The following is an 18,195-nucleotide window of genomic DNA, read 5'->3' as shown; positions in this document are numbered from 1 at the left end:
AGTGGTGAATTTGGATTGCATCACTTTGGGACAGCCGAAGTCGCATGTCCCAAAATCTTCGCGGAAAGATTGTCAAAAACGGTGCGAACGTCAAGAGTGCAACAGCGATGAATTTCACAAGACGCAAAAGTGATAAAAATTATCTGTTTGGATGCACTTCAGAAGGTCCCAGTGATTAGATCTTGTAAGTTGACTGTCCAGCTCTTGTTTATGCCCGGAATTCGGCACAATTATCGCCCTCTTCCCTCCGGATGGCTCCGATTCTGATGCTGCGTTGTCGCAATTTCAGGTTAGATTTCTCGTGACGTCACATCGTATGATTCAATTCTTGTCTGCGATTGGCTGAAAGTGGACATAAGATTCTCGCACGGTGAAAACACGCCACTCTTATTGCGATGATGGAAGATCCGGGCGATTGGATGAACTTCGGCAAGATGGACATGGACATCGACACCTTCCGCGCCGACGGCTTCGACTTCAGCCAGATCTCCGATGAGGGTGAGTTTCTGGGCTTTGTCTTCAGCGCTGGGATTGTTGTTCATCATCTTGTCTGGGCGTTTCAGATCTGCTGCAGATGACGGACATTCCGAACTTTGAGAATCTCGAGCTGCCGGACAATGAGGACTTTGGCACACTGTCGCCGCACAGCGTTGCCTCGATGGGATCGCCAATGAGCCAGATCTCCAGCAGTGGCGAGGACGCCAAGGAGTCCCCGTCGCCGGGCATCTCTCCCGCCTCTCAGGGCTTCGTCTCGCCACCACAGCCCTCGCCGCAGCCCGTGTACAGCGCCCTGATGCCCTCAGATCCTGTGCTCGGCGCCAGCTTCTCCCCAGTTCCGCCGCCGGCGGCCACAACGACCGCCACGAGCGTCAGCGTGAGTCCCATGATCGTGACGAAAGTCGCCCCAGTGCAGCAGATGTTCACCACGCCGCAGAACACACTCATCCTGGCCAAGAAGCTGGTGAAGCAGGAGCCAAAGACGCCGAAGATGCAACAGGTTTCGCAGGTGTTGACGCTGCAGAGCGTCGCCGTGTCGGACAAGCCTTCGGTGCTGCTGCAGACGAATCCCAGTGTTGTCTACTCCACAACAGCGGCGCCGGGGACTCTGGTGCAGGGAACACTGCTGGCCACAGGGATTCCCGTGATGCTGGACAGCGAGAACAAGATTCCCATCTCCAGATGGTCAACTGGTGAGTTTGTCTCTTATTGGATGCTGTTTCTCTGTCACACTGACGCGTTTTCTTATCAGGAAAACCCAAGGAGGGAAAGAGAAGCGCTCACAATGCCATTGAGAAGAAGTACCGACGCTCCATCAATGATCGCATTGAGGAGCTCAAGACGATGATGGTGGGCGAGAATGCGAAGCTCAACAAGTCCGCTGTGCTGCGGAAGGCCGTGGAGACGATTCGGGACATGCGTCGGCAGAATGAGAAGCTGAAGGCGGAGAATTTCATGCTGAGATCGGCGGCGAAGGATGCGAAATCGCTGAAGGGACTTCTCCTGACTGGACAGCCGCAGAAGGAGGAGTACATCTCGCGCTCGAACCTGATGACGCCGCCGCGCAGCGACGAATCCAGTCACTCAATGTCTCCGTCGCCGTCTGAGGTCTCCGGGCCGCCGTCGCCGTACGAGGAGCACATCAAGGAGGAGGCGCCGGAGGAGTCTGAGCTGCTGCGCAGCGTGAAGCGCGGCATGACGGCGAATTCGCGGATTATGCTGTGCATGGTGATGTTCGCTGTGCTCACGGTGAATCCCTTCAGGCACTTGCTGTCCAGATCTGGCGGATCGGGAGCCTTCTTTGGCGACGACTCCACTTCGGCGGGCCGAACGCTGCTCTCCAACGATGACTATGCGGACTCTGAGCTGTCCTGGAACTCCTTCGGCGGCACGCTGCTGCTGTGGCTGGTGAATGTGGTGATTGCGTGGTTCTGTCTCATCAAGATGCTCGTCTACGGCGATCCGGTGCTGAGCAGCAAGTCGAAGGTGGGATTGGAATTTGCCAGGCACAAGAAGTCCGCCGAGGTGGAATTCAAGGCGGGAAATGCGACTGAAGCTTATCAGGAGTACAAGGAATGTCTGCAGATGTTTGGCTTATCGCTGCCGACATCGCGCTTGGAATGCTTCATGGCCAATTCCTGGCAATACATCCGGATGATTCTGCATCGCTTGTGGATTGGACGGTGGCTGAGTCGCAAGGCGGGCGGATTGTTTTGCCCCGTGCAAGCACGCACGGAAGCTCTGGCGTCAGCCAAGGAAATCTCCCTGATCTACCACAGATTGAATCAACTCCATCTGGCCACGGACATGCAGGACAACCACGGATTGCTGCTGTCACTGTGCGCAGTGAACATGGCTGACGCGGCGTCGCAGCTCATGGCGCCGGATGAACTCATGGAGATCTACTTAACGGCCGCGCTGCGCGTCAAGCAGACTTATCCGCGCGTCCTCAAGTTCTTCTCGCGCTACTACGTCAGCAAGGCCAAGGCGGAGCGTCTGGCGGTGTGTGGAAATGTTCCGGCGAAGCTCACGTGGCAATTCACAACGTATGGCTATCGATACTTCCTCAATCACACCTTCCGCTTCGGCGGTTCTGGGCTGAGTGAGGAGTTCAGTCAGCTGGAGAACAAGTGTGATCCGCTGGCGTTCGCCACGCGCGAATATCGCGAGCATCTGCTGAAGAGAGCGCTTCAGTGCCTGGTCGGATGCGGTCCGGCGTCTTCAGGGACGAAGGCAGCGAAGCAGACTTCGAACTTGATGACCAGCTGCACGGGAACACAGATCTGCGATGTGCTCTACTTCACGCAACTCCTCATTGACACGCTCAAGAGTCCGGAGATGGACGCGCTGGGCGATTCCGTGACGAATTGGTGGTGCAGCTTGATCAGTGTGGCGGCTTTCTGGCTCCTGGGCGAGGATGACAAGGCCAAGGATCTCTACAATCGCGTGAATGTGCTGCCGAAGGTTCTCAAGGAGGCCACAGATGAGCTTCCATTGGCGCTCCTGGCGGCCTTCATGGCCAAGAAGAGACTTCTGTGAGTCAATTCAACCGCTGAGATTCTCTGAATCTTCTTCTGACTTCTGCTTGTCCTTTCTTGTGCCTTTTCAGGGAGGAAACTGTGAATTTCTCAGATGTCTTCAATGAGTGTTTGAGAGGAAGCAAACATCTGCGAACGAGTTTAACCTTCAACAAGTGCAGCTCAGCCAGACAACCCACTTTGGTGAGTAATCTTAACTCGTCTTCTTCCTCTCTGTCTTCAGGAATTCTGCCGGCTTCGCTTGGCGGATCGCGTGGGTGCATTGTAAAACACTGCACGTCTTGAGTTCGAAAGCTGCAGTACTTCTACAGTGCAACCCTCGAGATCTGCCCACTCATCCCAGGCTGGCCAGGAAATTCTCCAATCATCTGCTGAGTCACTCATGGAATCGTCTTTCTAGCTGGTGCAACTTCTGGTGTGCGATTGGCTGCTGGAATCACGCACGGCGCTCTGGGAATTGAGTGTGAAGAATGTGCCCAACTACACGCCAGTCTGTGATGTCACTGTGCGTCACTTCCAGGAGGATTTGGATCTGCTGCGTCTCATCACGGATGGGAATCCGGTGAGTTTTCTCGGTGTTCTTTCAGAATCATTTCAATTTATGAATTGAAATTAATTTTAGAATATTTCTGAGAAGTTTTGAAGCTGAATGAATTGGAAAACAAAGAGTTTCCTGGTCGATTTTGAAGAAAACACAGATTAAATGACTTTTCAATCAATAATCATGCAATTTTGGAACAAATTAGTCTAGTTTTGATTTACAGTAGCGAAAATTTAGGCCATTTTTACTTTTGGTGCTAAAAAATCAATATTTCTTTCAATTTTCGAGATAATTTGATTAGGATATGAATTAATTAGAATTTTATGGTCTTTAAAATGGCGTTGAAATCATGGCGATATTTCAATTCTATGCTGATATATTGAAAAATGCAGAAAAAGCTGCGTTTACAGCAGCGAAAATTAAATTAGGACACTTCTTATTTTGCTCTAAATCCACATTAAATCATGAGTTTGGAATGTCTAGAAGACATTTCCATTATAAAGCGCTTTGATTTTGAAGTTCCAAATACTTTATCATAATGAAGTTGGCTATATGTAACCAACGCCCTCTGTCGCCCCATCTTGCTGCGTCCCCTGTTCCTCTAGGTAAAAGCACTGCTTCACTCCGCGATCACGATCCGATTGATTGATTCGCGCGTTTCTCAGCGTCACTGTCAAGTAATGCTAACAGCGAGGATCGTATGAGAAGGAGAAGGCCGCCATGATAATGGCATTCCCGCCACAATATCTCCAGTGTTTTGCCAGTTCATAAAGGGAATTCGACATATAATTTGGACTTGTTAAATTGCTTTTTGTATGTTTTTAACTACCGTTTAACGCTTTTGTACCATTTCTTCCGCACAACTGCGGCCCAAATCCTTTCACAGGTTTTTTTATGAAGTGTTAAATAGGAGCTCAAGTTATTTGTCCAAGAACAAACAATTAGTGAAAATTACAGCATTTTGCTCGTTAGAAAGTGTAATTTTTTAGTCAATTTAGACAATTAGAAGATGAAAAGATCAATAAAACTGATGTTTTCCGGGCTTTCTTCGCAGAATGTGCAGCAGAGAGTGTATCTCTACGAGGCTGTCTACCGGCTGATGGCTGGCGCTTCGCCGGGACGCACGCAGGAGTTGCTGGATCGCACGCTGAGGCATCGCTCCAGCAAGCCGTCGATCATCTGCGGCAAGGATCGCAGCCAGCAACAGTGGGAGAGTGGCGAGAGGCAGAAAGCGGCGGCACTCTATGTGGCCTGCAAATACCTGCCGGCGCCGCTGCTGTCGACGCCGGGCGAGCGCGCCGGGATGCTGGCGGAGGCGGTGAAGAGTCTGGAGAAGGTGGGCGACAAGAAGCGCCTGCAGGATTGCTACAATCTGATGAAGTCTCTGGGCAGCGGAACAGTCACAAATTGAGTGTTTTTACTTTATCCATTCTATTCATTTCACTGTGTATATCCTTATCATTTCTATCACGGTTACTTTTGAGACTAAGTATTTCATTTTGCGTTGAACCTTGGGAAGCTTTAAGTGAATTTTATTTGATATTTTGTACTTTGGATGAATATCATCTGAATATTTTCTATAGATTAAGAGAGAGAGAGAAAGTGAGAGAAAGAGCGATCAATTATATTTATCCGTCAGATTGACACTAAAGAAACATAATATTTATCTATTTTCCCACGTAATTGACTATGAAAATTGTCTAAAATTGATTAAAATTGTCTAAAGAGAAGCAGATTTAAGATGAATTGTTGTAAAATTGCACTTGAATTGCTGCAAAATATGTTGAAAATCAAGTTGTAATGCAATAATTGTAGATAAATATTGAGAAATTTTCAGTAGTTTAGTGAGAAAATTACTTTTCTCTCATCCCGCAAGAAAAAAAAACCTAGAAAGCTCTGTAATGTATGACTTTTCTTAGTAGTTTAATGTCCTGTTTTATCCCCTTGTTTTTGTAATAAAAGCCACTAAAACTCAAAAGCGAATTTATGAGTGAGGGAAATTAAAAGTAATTCCTCTGTTGCGCCATAAACACAGAAAATTCATTAAATTCTCATTTGCAATCTGTGTGTTTTGTTGAACTGCATTTTCGCCAAGGCGGAGGGACAGTTTTTGTCCATCTTGGCACTGCCGGAGGGTGAAAATGCAGAAAAGGAAACATTTTGTTAATTGACTGTGATATTTTGTGACCTGTTTTGCTGACAATTCGCACCGAAGGACATACGCTGAAATGGCCTCTTTTTGTGCACCACAAAGAACGAGAGAGGATAATTCTTGTTCTTGCGTCGCAAAAGAGCAAAAAGAAATCATTACAGGCCAAAGTATGTGTGGGATTTTTTCTTCTTTCTAAAGGCGATGGGAAGTGCTTAATCTCTTCCTCTTCTTCTGTAGCCTTTTTGCACACACAAAAAAAGCCCATGGAAAAATCGGCTTTACAGCAATTTTGTTAAAATGCTGCTGAAGAAAACACACTTTCTCTATGAATGAATTTTAATGGGATTTTCTCCAACTTAGAAGGCTGAAAGAAAGTGAAGATTCCCAAGTGACACAAGGATAATCAGACCAGAAAATGTGACAGTTTGTGTAACACATTTTCGAGTCGCGGCCGTGATGAAAAATTGGTCGTCAGATGACTAAGAAATAGCAGTCATGCGTCACGTGTTTTCTGTGCCGTTCGCTGAAATCTCCTAAGCGCATGAAGCGCCACCATCTTGAACGCATTTCGAGGAAATCACATGAAAACTTTTGCACTTAATATACAATTAATTAGAGCCTCTGGCATCGATTTATCGAGTTCTCGGATAATCTTATGAATAATCAATTTGATTGGCATTATCCAAACTCTAATTCCTCGGTCACCAGGAGGAGCCCGAGTGTCAAACTAGCGGAGATAATATGGTCAGAAGTGGTGTACAGATCTGTAGAAGTTTAAGGAAGTGGAAGTGTTGCAATTTATGCAAAATTTCGCTCACAGCTTTGATTTTCCACTGATTATTTTACTCTCAGCAATTAATTTCAAACGAAGTTTTAATCTTTGACATGCTTTTCTAGGTTATGTGACTGATTTAAGACTTAAAAACATTTTAAAGTAGAAATTCTTGAACTGAAAATGAAATGAACGGAAAATATTCTCACATTATTATGAAAATTGTGATTTTAGGAAACAATGCTAAAGTGAAACATAACCTCATTGTTTTTCTTTAAAAAACTGTTGCGATTTTGAGTTAGAAATAAAATATAAAAATAGTGAAGAGGATTATGATCAAGAAATTTTGGTAAAAGTGCCATTTAGCGAAAGAAAATTATCAAATGTTATGTGAAAACGTGAATTTTAGAAATGACAGTTAGATTTCGATCATTTTTCGGGTAGATTTTAGTTAGATTCCAGTTATGAGTCGGTTCTAGTCTTGTTGTAATGGTGAAAACACAGCATTTTGCTCATACCATCTCGGCTCGGTCCCGTTAGATTCCCTTCAGAATTTTGGTCTGCAGATCAACTTTTGGCGCCTTCACACAATCCGATTTTCTCCACAATTATGACTCATTATGGACGAAATCATTAAATTTTTGAGTTTTTTCCACAATATAAATTCATTTCATTGACGATTTTCTCCATTTTCCATATCGACGGGTGAATCGAATACTATGAAAAGACGAAATCGCCATTTTTCAGAAGAGCGAATTGAAAATTTATTTCCAATTTCGCTGCAAAATTTACCGAATTTCACCTCAAACATTCGCGAATCGTTCATTAAAGTGATAATAATAGGTCTATATTAATTATTTGATATATGTATTAGTTTATTTTATTGGTGTTTATTTGAATTTTTACTGAAATATGGCAAAGTTAATAGACACACTGAAACAATAAGTTTGCAAAAGTCGATTTTTAATAGTCTTCAAGTACATTTCATATGAACTAGTTCCAAAAAATCGACTTTTCATACTTTACATGTACTTTTCTTTTGAAGTTCTCATTTGAAAAAAAAATTGAAATATATCATATATTATTCCTATTTAAAGTCTGTATGTTTTAGAAAAATCCTGAAAATCTTTAAATCGGAAAAAAAAGTTTTATGCGGATGATTGCAGTTTGGGACACATCTCGGAATTTTTGCCTCGTCCTCGATTGAAATAATTAAGTCATAAGAAAAATGTGTTTCAAATACAATTTGTTATTGCATATTGTCGTTCTCTTCTCACTAATTTTACAGTATCGCGGCATTGTTTACTGGTTCATTTGTTATAAGGTGATGTGTCGTAAATTATTTAAAATAAATTTTTGGATAGAAGATGTCACAAAGTATACAGGATAACTATTAAATGTGATGAAAATGTCTCATTCCAAATTTATTAAATAACGACTTTTCACGCGGATGTAAAAAAAATGTACAGCGTAAACTATGGAAAGTTGACTTTCCATAATTTACGCCGCAGCGCAAGAAAAATTTCTACATTTGTGCTTTTCGGATAAAGTAGATTTCTTAGTATTGCCTCTTAAGATAGAAGTCTCAAATTTTTTTTAGTGACAGAACAGGTCAAGGACTTTCCAAAAATACATAAGACGTAAACTATGAAAATTCGACTTTTCATAGTATTCGATTCACCCGTCGATATGAAATTTGTCTATTTTGACCATTTTGACAGCAAGCGCATTGTCAGACACGTCAAAGTCAAATTCAGCGCGGGTTGCCCAACGAGAAAACTGCAGGCACACACTCGACATAAAAATGTCGTGAGCAGGAAGGAAAATACACGATTCGTGTGGGGAAGAAAGAGATGAACTAAAACAATTGTCCAATGACAAAAGCTGTGTTTTCACCATAAGCAATCCATGAAATCTAAAGTGTTGGGAAGTGTTAGGGATTCTTTATACAGATTTTAGACATATTATCTTCCGCTTGATGTCAACTTCAGGGCCGATCGTGTGTGCTAATTCCCGGTCGGAATCGAGTCACATGAGTATTCCATATGACCGATAAATGTATGCTCCACAACCCAGAATTGACCAATTTTTGGGCATCTTTTTGTAGTCGTTCTCGACTTGCCGCGCTGCTTGGGCGCGAAAGTGTCTTTATGGAAAAATGGGGATTTTGTTGCAGAATAATTCTTCGGTCAATTAGTCAACTATTTTTAACTCCTGTTGTTTTTTTGTGCTCTGCAAAGCGCACACAAGTTGCGAAAAGTGAAGTTCTGGCGATGTTTTTCATCAAAACCTCCTCGTGTCGCTCTTCATTTGGAATTCCAGCGCACGCAGAATTAATGCATTCTCCCGAGGAAGTTGCCGTGAAGAATCCCAAAGTATTTCCAGCGCCAAGGGAAGTTCCCGGACAGAGTCGCGCAGCATTTGACGGGAAAACTTTGCAGACCATCATGTTAATGTGACGAAGAGAAAATATTGTATATTAGTTGGTGGGAACGAATGGGAAAACTTTATTCAGCATCTTCCAGCGTGTGTTTGTGAGTGTGATGAAAAATAAGGATGAGAATTGAGTCAATCCGCAGCGAACTTTGGGCTCCAGCTGAAAGACGATTGAGGGAGGAAATTTTGGGGAAATTGAATGAGTATTACGTGTCCTGGGAAGAAGGAGAGGAAAAAGAAAACTCCTCTTGCACTTCTTGCAATAAAGCTAGAAATTGCGAATTTCCCCGAAGAAAATTCCCACAGCAGTGTGTGAGAAGAAAATTGTGCCGTCGTCCTTGCGTATCCTTTTCGCGTGTATATGGATGAGTTGACATTCCGCTTACACCTCACGAGGATTCCCAGGTAAACTTGCAACTTCGCCATCGTCACCGAGGGAAATTCATGGATTTCATAAATTAAACTAATCAACTTCCACGTAGTTTTCCCCACTGCTTCAACACACACAGAGAGAGAATGTCTCTTGAGATGGTGGATTTTTTTCATCCCCCACGTTTCGCCTCAATTGCATAACACGCGAATTGGGAGGAATATGAATAAGGAAGCTCGCGCGCGAGTCTTTGAGATCGTCGTGGAAGGAGTTCCGCAATGTCTCTGGAGACTTAAGAAGACGCCAAGTGCATCTATTGCTCTGCAATTGCCAAGTCAACTTGGTAAATTGTTATTTTAAAACTCCTTCATCACTATGTTTTCACTCAGAAATATTAATTTCACTCCACATTTCAATGCGGTAAGAGAAATATTTTGATGGGAAAAATTGCACGCATATTTCGACAGTCTTTCAGGCGCTCTCAAGAAATTAAACAATTGTCATTCTTGTTGAATTACAATTTGTACAATTGAATACTTGGAGAAAAAGAATTTTTCATTATTTTTTCTAGGTTATGTCATTGATTAAAGACAAACTTTCTCACTAAATAACCTACAAAATCATTCAATCTTGCGCCTAAACTGATAATTTACATTTACCTGAATAATAATAATAATGAAATCTGATGAAGATCACAAGTTTTCAATGTGAAACTCATGTTAAATATGCTAAGATTGATATCATAACCTCTAAAATATTGTTTCAGGATACAAAATTGTCTATTTTGAGAACAGTTTGATTGATTTTCTACTCTGAAATAGCAAATTTCAGCTCATTTTCGATGTCTTATACGTTTTTTCAAGGATTCTTATTGATATTTTAAGGTAATTTTTAGGTTATGTTCCAAATTACATCCAAAAAAGTGACTGAAAATTGGATAACATAAAAAAAATCCACTGGAAACTTCAAATATGTCTAAAATACTGTTTCTCCGTAAGTTTCCAGAGGCACGCAAGTAAAAATGGCGTCTTTTTAGGTCTAAGATTTCTAAATTTGAGGTTGTGAATCTTTAAGCAGTTGGAAAAATCCATAGAATTCCGAAAAAGGAGGGGGAAATGAGTGAAACGCTTGTTTTAAGAACCACTGAAGTTCTGGAAGTGTCTGTAATTCTTCAAAGAAATTGTGGTAAAATCATAATTACATGTATTGTAATTGTTTGCTATATTCAATATAAAATCGTTGCATTCACCAACGAATAAAATCATTGGTTTCCTCGTCCTTCTTGTGCTGTAAGAGCAATTCTGTGATAGTTTCAGCTGAAAATGCACTGCAAAGAGGTTTATTTCTTGCACTTTGAGTCGCAATTCTGTCCAATATTCCTTCTCACGGTCGCAGCTTGAGTGTGAAAGGCTCTAATTAACCCTCTCAGTCGGCCGAGGTGTTTCCCATCCGTTCGGCGGGATTTTCTAAGGGTGTCGCCGAGAGTGGAGCAACATGAGGACGCAGCTGCAAGTGAAAGATTGAGATTTACTCGCACTGCGAGAATGTCCTGTTGGTATTCAAGTGGATTGTCTCATCCTTCGGCGGAGTTTCTCCTCTTTGTGGAGTAAATTAAATTCAAGTGTCATCGCTGGGATTTAATATATCCGTTGAATTTCTTTCACACAGAGAAACCACTTCTCTCTCTCTCTCCTCATTCCAGCCCTTAGAGAACACTGTTGACATGATAATGGGTCGAAAGAGGGGAGGGAGAAGAAAAAAGAAGCACCACGGAATTGTTATCAACATTATTATGGGATTGTGAATCGTCAAAAGTCATCATAGAGACGCTCAAGTCTCTCCATTCAAGCCATACGTCTTCTTTTGTGCGCTGAGAAATGGATGAAAGGAGTGGCCAGGAAGCAAACAAAAACTCAACATCGCAACTTCATTTTCCACCCCCTCCACACCCCCTTGAGCCAACATCGTGTGTGTGTGTGTGTCTCGAGTGAAAATATTTATTAACAGAATCAACAATTTTTCTCCTTCACAGCCACACACAAGTGTGGAAAGTGGAGCGAAAGAGGGTGGTTTTGGGAGGTGTTGGGAGGGTGGATTTATTTATCTTGAAATCCCTGATACTGAAATAAAAATTAATTGCCAGCGGGAGCGGCGAAGGGAACTCCTTGACTTACGTGAAAATTCGCTCACCCAATTATGACCGCAATAAATTTCCGCGTCGCCCATCTGAAAGAGGAGTCAAGGTGAGAGGCAAACGACACAGTTTCGGAAGAATTTATGCTTATGAGGATAATTCTGTGCGGTGTTCTCTTGTCGCTCTCATTTTCGCACTGCAACTTTTCTCACACACACAGTTTGATTGCCAAAGGAAAAGAAGAAACAATTCGAAGATGTTCCGAAAGCCACAAATTAGCTTCCACACTTCTTCGCCACTCTGTGAGTTCCCGGGAATGGCGCGTCAACGCCGGGAAAAGCACAGGGAAAAACCTAAACTACAGGCCCACCCACTCTTAGGCCAGGGATTTACGGTTATTGCAGCGAAATAAAAGGATTAGGATTCCCGCAGATTTATTATTTTTATTAATCCCTCATCGTTATTGGGGCACAAGAAGAAAGCGAGTAATTGCTGATGGATACTCAGCTCATATATTCAATACCGTCAATTTGTCTCTGTCCCATCTTCGGGCCTCTTCTTGACTCAATACACGGAAATCCGGGGGTCATAAACAGGGGGAAAATGCCAGATAATTAATGCTGTCTTTTATGAGCACAGCGGATTACAGAGAGAGTCTGAATAAACAGCTCATTCTAAGTTTTGCAATTAGTTTATAACTTCATAATTTCCTATTTGTTTCAATTATGTTAATTGAGTAGCGAAAAAGTTATTAAAACATTTAAATCGGGTCAAGATATTCAATAATACAGAGAAATATGCATAAAAATAGGACGAAAACGCTCTATAAAACCCCTAATTTGGCAATATTTTGTAGGAAAACTACATTAAATCTTGAGTTTTGATTGTCTAGAAGATGTTTAGAAGAAATTTACTTCATATGAGGTGATTATTCAATAATTTTTGATTTTCCGTGATTATTACTTTAATTTTGATTTTTATTACTTTAGCGAAAAAGAGAAACAGTCACAAATTTGCCACAAACTGGATTAGAATTCGACAGAGGCCAATTTCGCCTTGAAGAAGTACAATCAGAACTTCTTCATGTCTTTCAAGCTTATTCAACTGTGAGTTCGGCTTTTTTCTTCGCGAAAAACTTCACTTTCACGCTCAAATTTCCTTCTCTCCTGGCTAGGATCACGTCAGGAAGTCATAAAGTGTGAAAATACGGAAAAAGAGGAAGTTTTGCGAAAAATGCGATATTAGCGTCCCCCACGCCAACTTTGCTGCCCTCTGGCGTCGATATCCAGAAAATATTTTCAAAATCTGCCTGAAAATATTCAAATCTTGATTGTTTTGCAAGTCAATTCGGTTCTCAATGCGATTTCACTGCAAATTACAGTAAAATTTCTATTGTAAGCAAATTATTTACCCCTCGACGGTGAATAAATTCAATAAATGTTGGTATTTTTCTTAGATACTGTCGAATTGCTTGAAGTGTTGCATAAATTTTACCATATTATCTCCTTCTTACTTCGTGTTAATCTAGTTTAACTCCGATTTCAATCGCAAGAAGGAATTTATTCAGGACACAACGCTTCGTCGCACATCTAAAGGGTGTGAATTGAAGGCCCTTCATGCAAATGCCGCATTTAAACAGTGGATTGCCAGACAGAAGCCCTCATATGGAGCCATGCCAATGCTGGCCACCCCTTGACTCCCCTAATCCGCCACTCGAGCGGGGGGAGATTGATGGAATCCAGCTGGGAGTGGGCCGCGAGGACACTCAATGCTGAGGTGCTGAGCGAGAGGGATGGCTCTCAGAGGGATGATATTGAAGGTGTTTGCGATGTGTTTAGTGTGTCTGAAACACAATCACATGAGTGATGCTGCAGAAGGGCTTCTGCTCCTGATGACAATAATTAACAGGCATCTTCTGGCCTGATAAATTGATGACTTCACACCCTTTGCATGGGAATTTCCAACGCCCGGACACACCACGCGCGCGTCACTCGAAATTGCCGGCGGGAAAGTAAACACAGGGTGTGTGCGGGGGTGGAGGCGAGGGCGGGGGTGCCAAATTGGCAGGATGCGACTGCAGATGCGAGTGGCTGTGGCAGGAGGAGAGAAATGATGGGTGGGTGGATGCCTGCACGAAATGAGACGCTAATTATGGTGACAAGTAATGTGTTAAAAGACGTTGAAACATCGGAAACAGAGACGTTTAGTCTCTGTGACGAGCGCCGGGGGCGCAGAGATGGGGTGCAAATGAACTCCACGAGGACACTCAAGTCACCTCGAGTGTCACATTCAAGAGACACTCTCTCTCTCTCTATGGGTGAGTGGAGGAAAAAAGAGCAATTGCCGTAAATCGTGTGGCGAAATGAAGGGAAAAGTTGCTGGTCGAGGGTGACTGACCAAATGCTGGGGCGAATTTCTCAGCGCGCACAAGAAGTCAATTGCCATTAAATCACCAAGAGTTGAGAGACGTTTTTCTTAGCTGTTTGTGCTTCAAATTCATATTGTGTGTGTATGAAAATTTTTGAATTGCATCGCAACTGGACTGCAATTTCAACCCCAGCTTTATGCTTTTGGCAAAGTCTTGGGCAAAAATTTCTGCAGCGAATAGAGGCGAAATTGTCTCAGTGCAAATTGTGCCAGAGAGAGAGAGAGAGAGAGAGAGAGAAGGAATGTCTCTGATGCGATGCTGCCTTTTGTGAAGTGCCTTTGTTGATGGAATCCCCGCCGCGGGGGTGGATTATGATTGAGGGTTGTGCGCCCGGGAGTGACACTCAAAATGAGTGCATCGCCCAAGAAGTTGGGGCACGACAGAATTTCAATTTTCCATTATGCCACGCCACAACTCGCTGCAGCCATTGTCAGGACATCCGCAGAGGACTTTTTCCACACACACACGCGCGCCGCGTGCGAATGCTTGAAGGAGGTGATGATGGAATTGAAATATCTCCCAGTCACGGAACCGTTCCCTCGACACTTGAGCTCCTCCATGTGATTATTTAATGAGGCAAACACGAGGAGGATGTTTCGAAAACCACAAGTACTTCATGCCAACGGTGGCAACATCAAAATCACACCCACATTGATTTTCAAGAGCAATCCAGTCAAGGTGCGTGCTAGAGTGTGACAAAGTCGATAAAGCGGTAAATTTGCTGGGGAGAAAATTTTGCTACACTCAGCGGAAAAATCTTCACTGGCAGAACATAAGAATATGAATTGAGCACTCAAATTCAAGTGTTTTGGTTTCTTCACCTTCAACTCTTTCGCCCTTTTACGACAAACTCGAGAAAATGCACTTTTCTGCAAAAATAATTGCTAGTGTCCAAGAAGTGTTTATGCTTCACTTTGCTGGGGGGGAAAAGAAAACGGAAAATCTCATTTGCAACTCGATTTTTTTTTTACATTCCTTTACGACATGCAATTATGAGTTTATTCTCAATTAATTGCTTCTTTGCTTCCTACATTCCAGATAGTTATGAATGGCAGAAAAAAAACGAAGCGCAAATATTCCTTGGTTCGTGTCGATGAGGATTTCTGGATTGAATACTCCTCAAGGGGAAGATAACACCGCTAAACAGTGTACAGCACTTCCTAACACTTCCACAACTTCTGTACAGAACTTCAGCAGTACTTAAAACATGTGTTTTACGCCAGTTTTTGAAACTACATAGAATTTTTCAACCACTTAAAGTATCATAACCTCAAATTTAGAAAGCTTTGACCTAAAAAGACGCCATTTTTACTTCTATGACTCTGAAAAAACGCACAGAGAAACAGTTTTTAAGAATTATATTAGGATTCCAGTGGATATATTGTTGTGATTTAATTTTTAATCGCTCTTTTGGATACACTGTTAACCATAACCTCAAAATTTCAACTTATTCGCGACAATTTAAAACCGATTTTCACCAATATTAACTCGTTATAAATCGATAATGAGTTGAAATTTGCATTTTTAGTGTAGAAAATCAATGAAAAACTTCTTAAAATAGACAATTTTGTATCCTGAAACAACATTTTTGAGGTTATGATCAATCTTAGCACAATTAATACAGTTTGAATGTGAATTTTTCCAATTTGAGTGCATAAAATTGTGTTTTTCAATTTTTTTAACTATTAAATTTAGTTTAATGTTAGTTACATAACCTAGAAAAGCTTTGAGTTTTTTTTGACGAAAATAGTGTAATAATTCTCAAAGTATTGCGGGTGTTTACTCTGAAAATAGCTCTTAAACGCCTAATATTGCAAATATTCAAGTTCTTCCACTTCTAAACACTTCTGCTGAACTGTACACCACTTCTGACCATAATATCTCCCCTTTGGTACTTCTTTTGATCACTTCACCCTTAATTGACACCGGGAAATTGACACACAAATGCCGTGTCATTAATTTTATCAGCGGCATTATTCCGCCAGCGACTGAAATGGGAGTCCTTAAGTGATGAAAATCCCTCCCTTGGCCCACAATTGTATCTTCGCGGTTCACTTTTTCCCGTCGTCGTGAGTGAAATTAAATCAGAAGCCCCTGTTGATTTTGGTACAAAAGAAAAATGAGTGAGGAATTGTGTGGCTTGTCACCGCGGCAATTTAGGGGTGGCGAAGAGAGATATTTATAATGTGACACAACAAATAATGATGGAAGTTGTTTGTATTTTGCTCTGTTCTCACAGACTTCTTCCTGGCCTCACAACTTGTCGATTTTCACCTCCCCACACATGACACCCACCCTCATCGCATTCCCATCCCTCGCGGGGGCGCGCGCATTTTGCATGCTTCAGACACACAAGAGCGGCAGAGAGAAGTGAAGTACATGCAAATTCAATATATGGAACAGTAAATAAATATGAAAAGTCGCTGACAAATAACAAATGGGAAATCGGAATTATTTTCCGTGACTTGAAGCCAAAGAAGTCGCCTTTTTCCGTCTTGTGAATCCCTTCTCTTTACGGGATGTTTAATCAATTCTTATGACGGCGTAATTCACTGAGGGGTTGTTCTGGGGGATGCAAAAGACAGACTTCATCGCTAAGCTGATGGTGGAAATTTTTTCCCTGCAGCTGATGGGAAATGACGGTGTTTAGCGTCTTCGGTGCACTTTGAGATAGAGTGCAACACTTCCTCAAGACATTCTCACACAGAACATCCTCTAAGATAAGCTGCTGGGGCGCAATTGAGGTCAGAGGGCGAGAGCTTCAATGTGTGCCCTCGATGATGCAAACCGTGCTAAAGAGCCATGCAAAATAGCGTCAATTAAGTAGCAAAAAGCATACTTATTGACCACACTTTTCATCCACCATTCTGCCACACAAGTCGTAAAAATGCGAGGTCATGGGGATGTTTCTTCAAGCAATTCCCTCATTAGCAAAAGCTCATTAAGCGCTTGGCTTTAAAGTGCTTTTCTTGTTGCGAAAAAAAGGGATGTAATTTCCGGACTTGTTGGCTTATTTGTCGTGCATATTTCACTCTTTTTTTTTTACCCCCGCAACTGTACAGAAGGTCTTATTGCGGTGAAGGTCTCAAGCGGGTTTCCTCTCTTCTGCGCCACTCAATTTTCCAACAGCGGAGATGCTATTAAAATTTATGTTTATGGCTTATCGATCGTTCCGCCTTGAGAATATGTATGTATATAAAAATAATCTTTATCCCATTTTCCTTCCAACTTATCTCTCTCTCAGACTGCTCAGACTTGTGTTCACCACCACCCCCGCTTTCCACCCCCTCTGAGAGACATTCGATCCTCCTATTTCACTATTTCACATCGACAACATGAAAATAGTTCGGGGCGAGTGCAAAAAATGTCTTGTCTGCAAGGCAAGAGGTTGTTTTCCATCGATGGTTGGAGTTTCATGTTACCAAGATTTTTGTCTATGGTCCCTTCTTCCATCTCCCATGATTTCTGCCATGGCGTCTCTTGTACTTGCGAAATGACGCCGAGGCCCGAAATGTTTGGCATCGATGGCAAAACAGCCCCTGGAAGAATCGACAAGGGAGATGCGATATCGGAAAAGTTGCCGAGAGCTCAATGTAATGAACTGCGATGTGTATCGGCCACAATGATAATAATCATAAAAAAGAGCGACCAAGGGCGGGAGAATCACCCTTCGAGAGGAGCCTCAGCATTGTGCACCCGACAAATATTGCCCAGATAACAAGTACATGGAAAAGGGCCTCCTCGTCAGCTCCTCTGTTACAAGACACCGCCGAGTATCTTTCTTCTCCGTCGCCTCAGGAGTTGAGCTTCTCCTTCGTCTTCAGTCAACCTTCAGCAGACGCCAGAGAAAATGGTGACTTATAGATCTTGAATTTCTTTAATTTACCGATTTAACAGCTGCTTACCAGATTTATTTCATTAACTCTTTGCTCATAATCGTCACGTTTTTTCGAACACATTGAACTTCTTCTTGAAAATATCACTTCAATGGGAATTTTTGCCTTTGCGTTCGATACAAAAGAGGCAATTAGGCGTCAAAAACATGAATTCTCAAAAAGATGTTGCAAGATTACGATTCATATTATTTACTAATGTGCGGAATTTATTTTTCTGCAAAGTCAGAAATATTTCGTCGCAAGAAGGCAAGAAGAGCTGAAAAATTGACGTGAAAACCAAGAAAATAGACGACATTGATTCCCTTCTCAAGGAAACTGATTGACTTTCTAAAGCATTTGTAACTCTTAGTGTGTTGAAAATATCCCTTAATAGTCGCTGAAAACTCATGGAAGTTTCATGAGATTAGTTTTGGAAGAAACTGGACAGAAAC

At 42.3% G+C, this 18,195-nt stretch overlaps 1 protein-coding gene across 1 annotated transcript; it reads left to right on the top strand.

Moving 5' to 3' along the window:
* The first annotated feature begins 78 nt into the window (after positions 1-78).
* Positions 79-5,554, top strand: LOC132262369 (sterol regulatory element-binding protein 1). Its single transcript, XM_059761632.1, has 7 exons — positions 79-184; positions 290-498; positions 564-1,190; positions 1,250-3,032; positions 3,107-3,218; positions 3,436-3,597; positions 4,631-5,554. The coding sequence occupies exons 2-7, from the start codon at positions 396-398 to the stop codon at positions 4,985-4,987; spliced, it is 3,144 nt and encodes a 1,047-aa protein (XP_059617615.1). The 5' UTR covers positions 79-184; positions 290-395; the 3' UTR covers positions 4,988-5,554.
* Positions 5,555-18,195: the final 12,641 nt, after the last annotated feature.

This window comes from Phlebotomus argentipes, unplaced genomic scaffold (genome assembly GCF_947086385.1).
Source record: "Phlebotomus argentipes unplaced genomic scaffold, Phlebotomus argentipes genome assembly contig_15, whole genome shotgun sequence".
In the NCBI taxonomy this organism is placed as follows: Eukaryota; Metazoa; Arthropoda; class Insecta; order Diptera; family Psychodidae; genus Phlebotomus; species Phlebotomus argentipes.
The sequence above is the reverse complement of the archived record's forward strand: the minus strand, read 5'-3'. Positions and strand labels throughout refer to the sequence as shown.

Bases quoted from the DNA above. Each gene is read 5' to 3' on its own strand.
- LOC132262369 (XM_059761632.1), top strand. From the start codon at position 396: ATGATGGAAGATCCGGGCGATTGGATGAACTTCGGCAAGATGGACATG. The intron at 1,191-1,249 runs GTGAGTTTGTCT...TTTTCTTATCAG, and splicing joins CATCTCCAGATGGTCAACTG to GAAAACCCAAGGAGGGAAAG. The intron at 3,598-4,630 runs GTGAGTTTTCTC...CTTTCTTCGCAG, and splicing joins TCATCACGGATGGGAATCCG to AATGTGCAGCAGAGAGTGTA.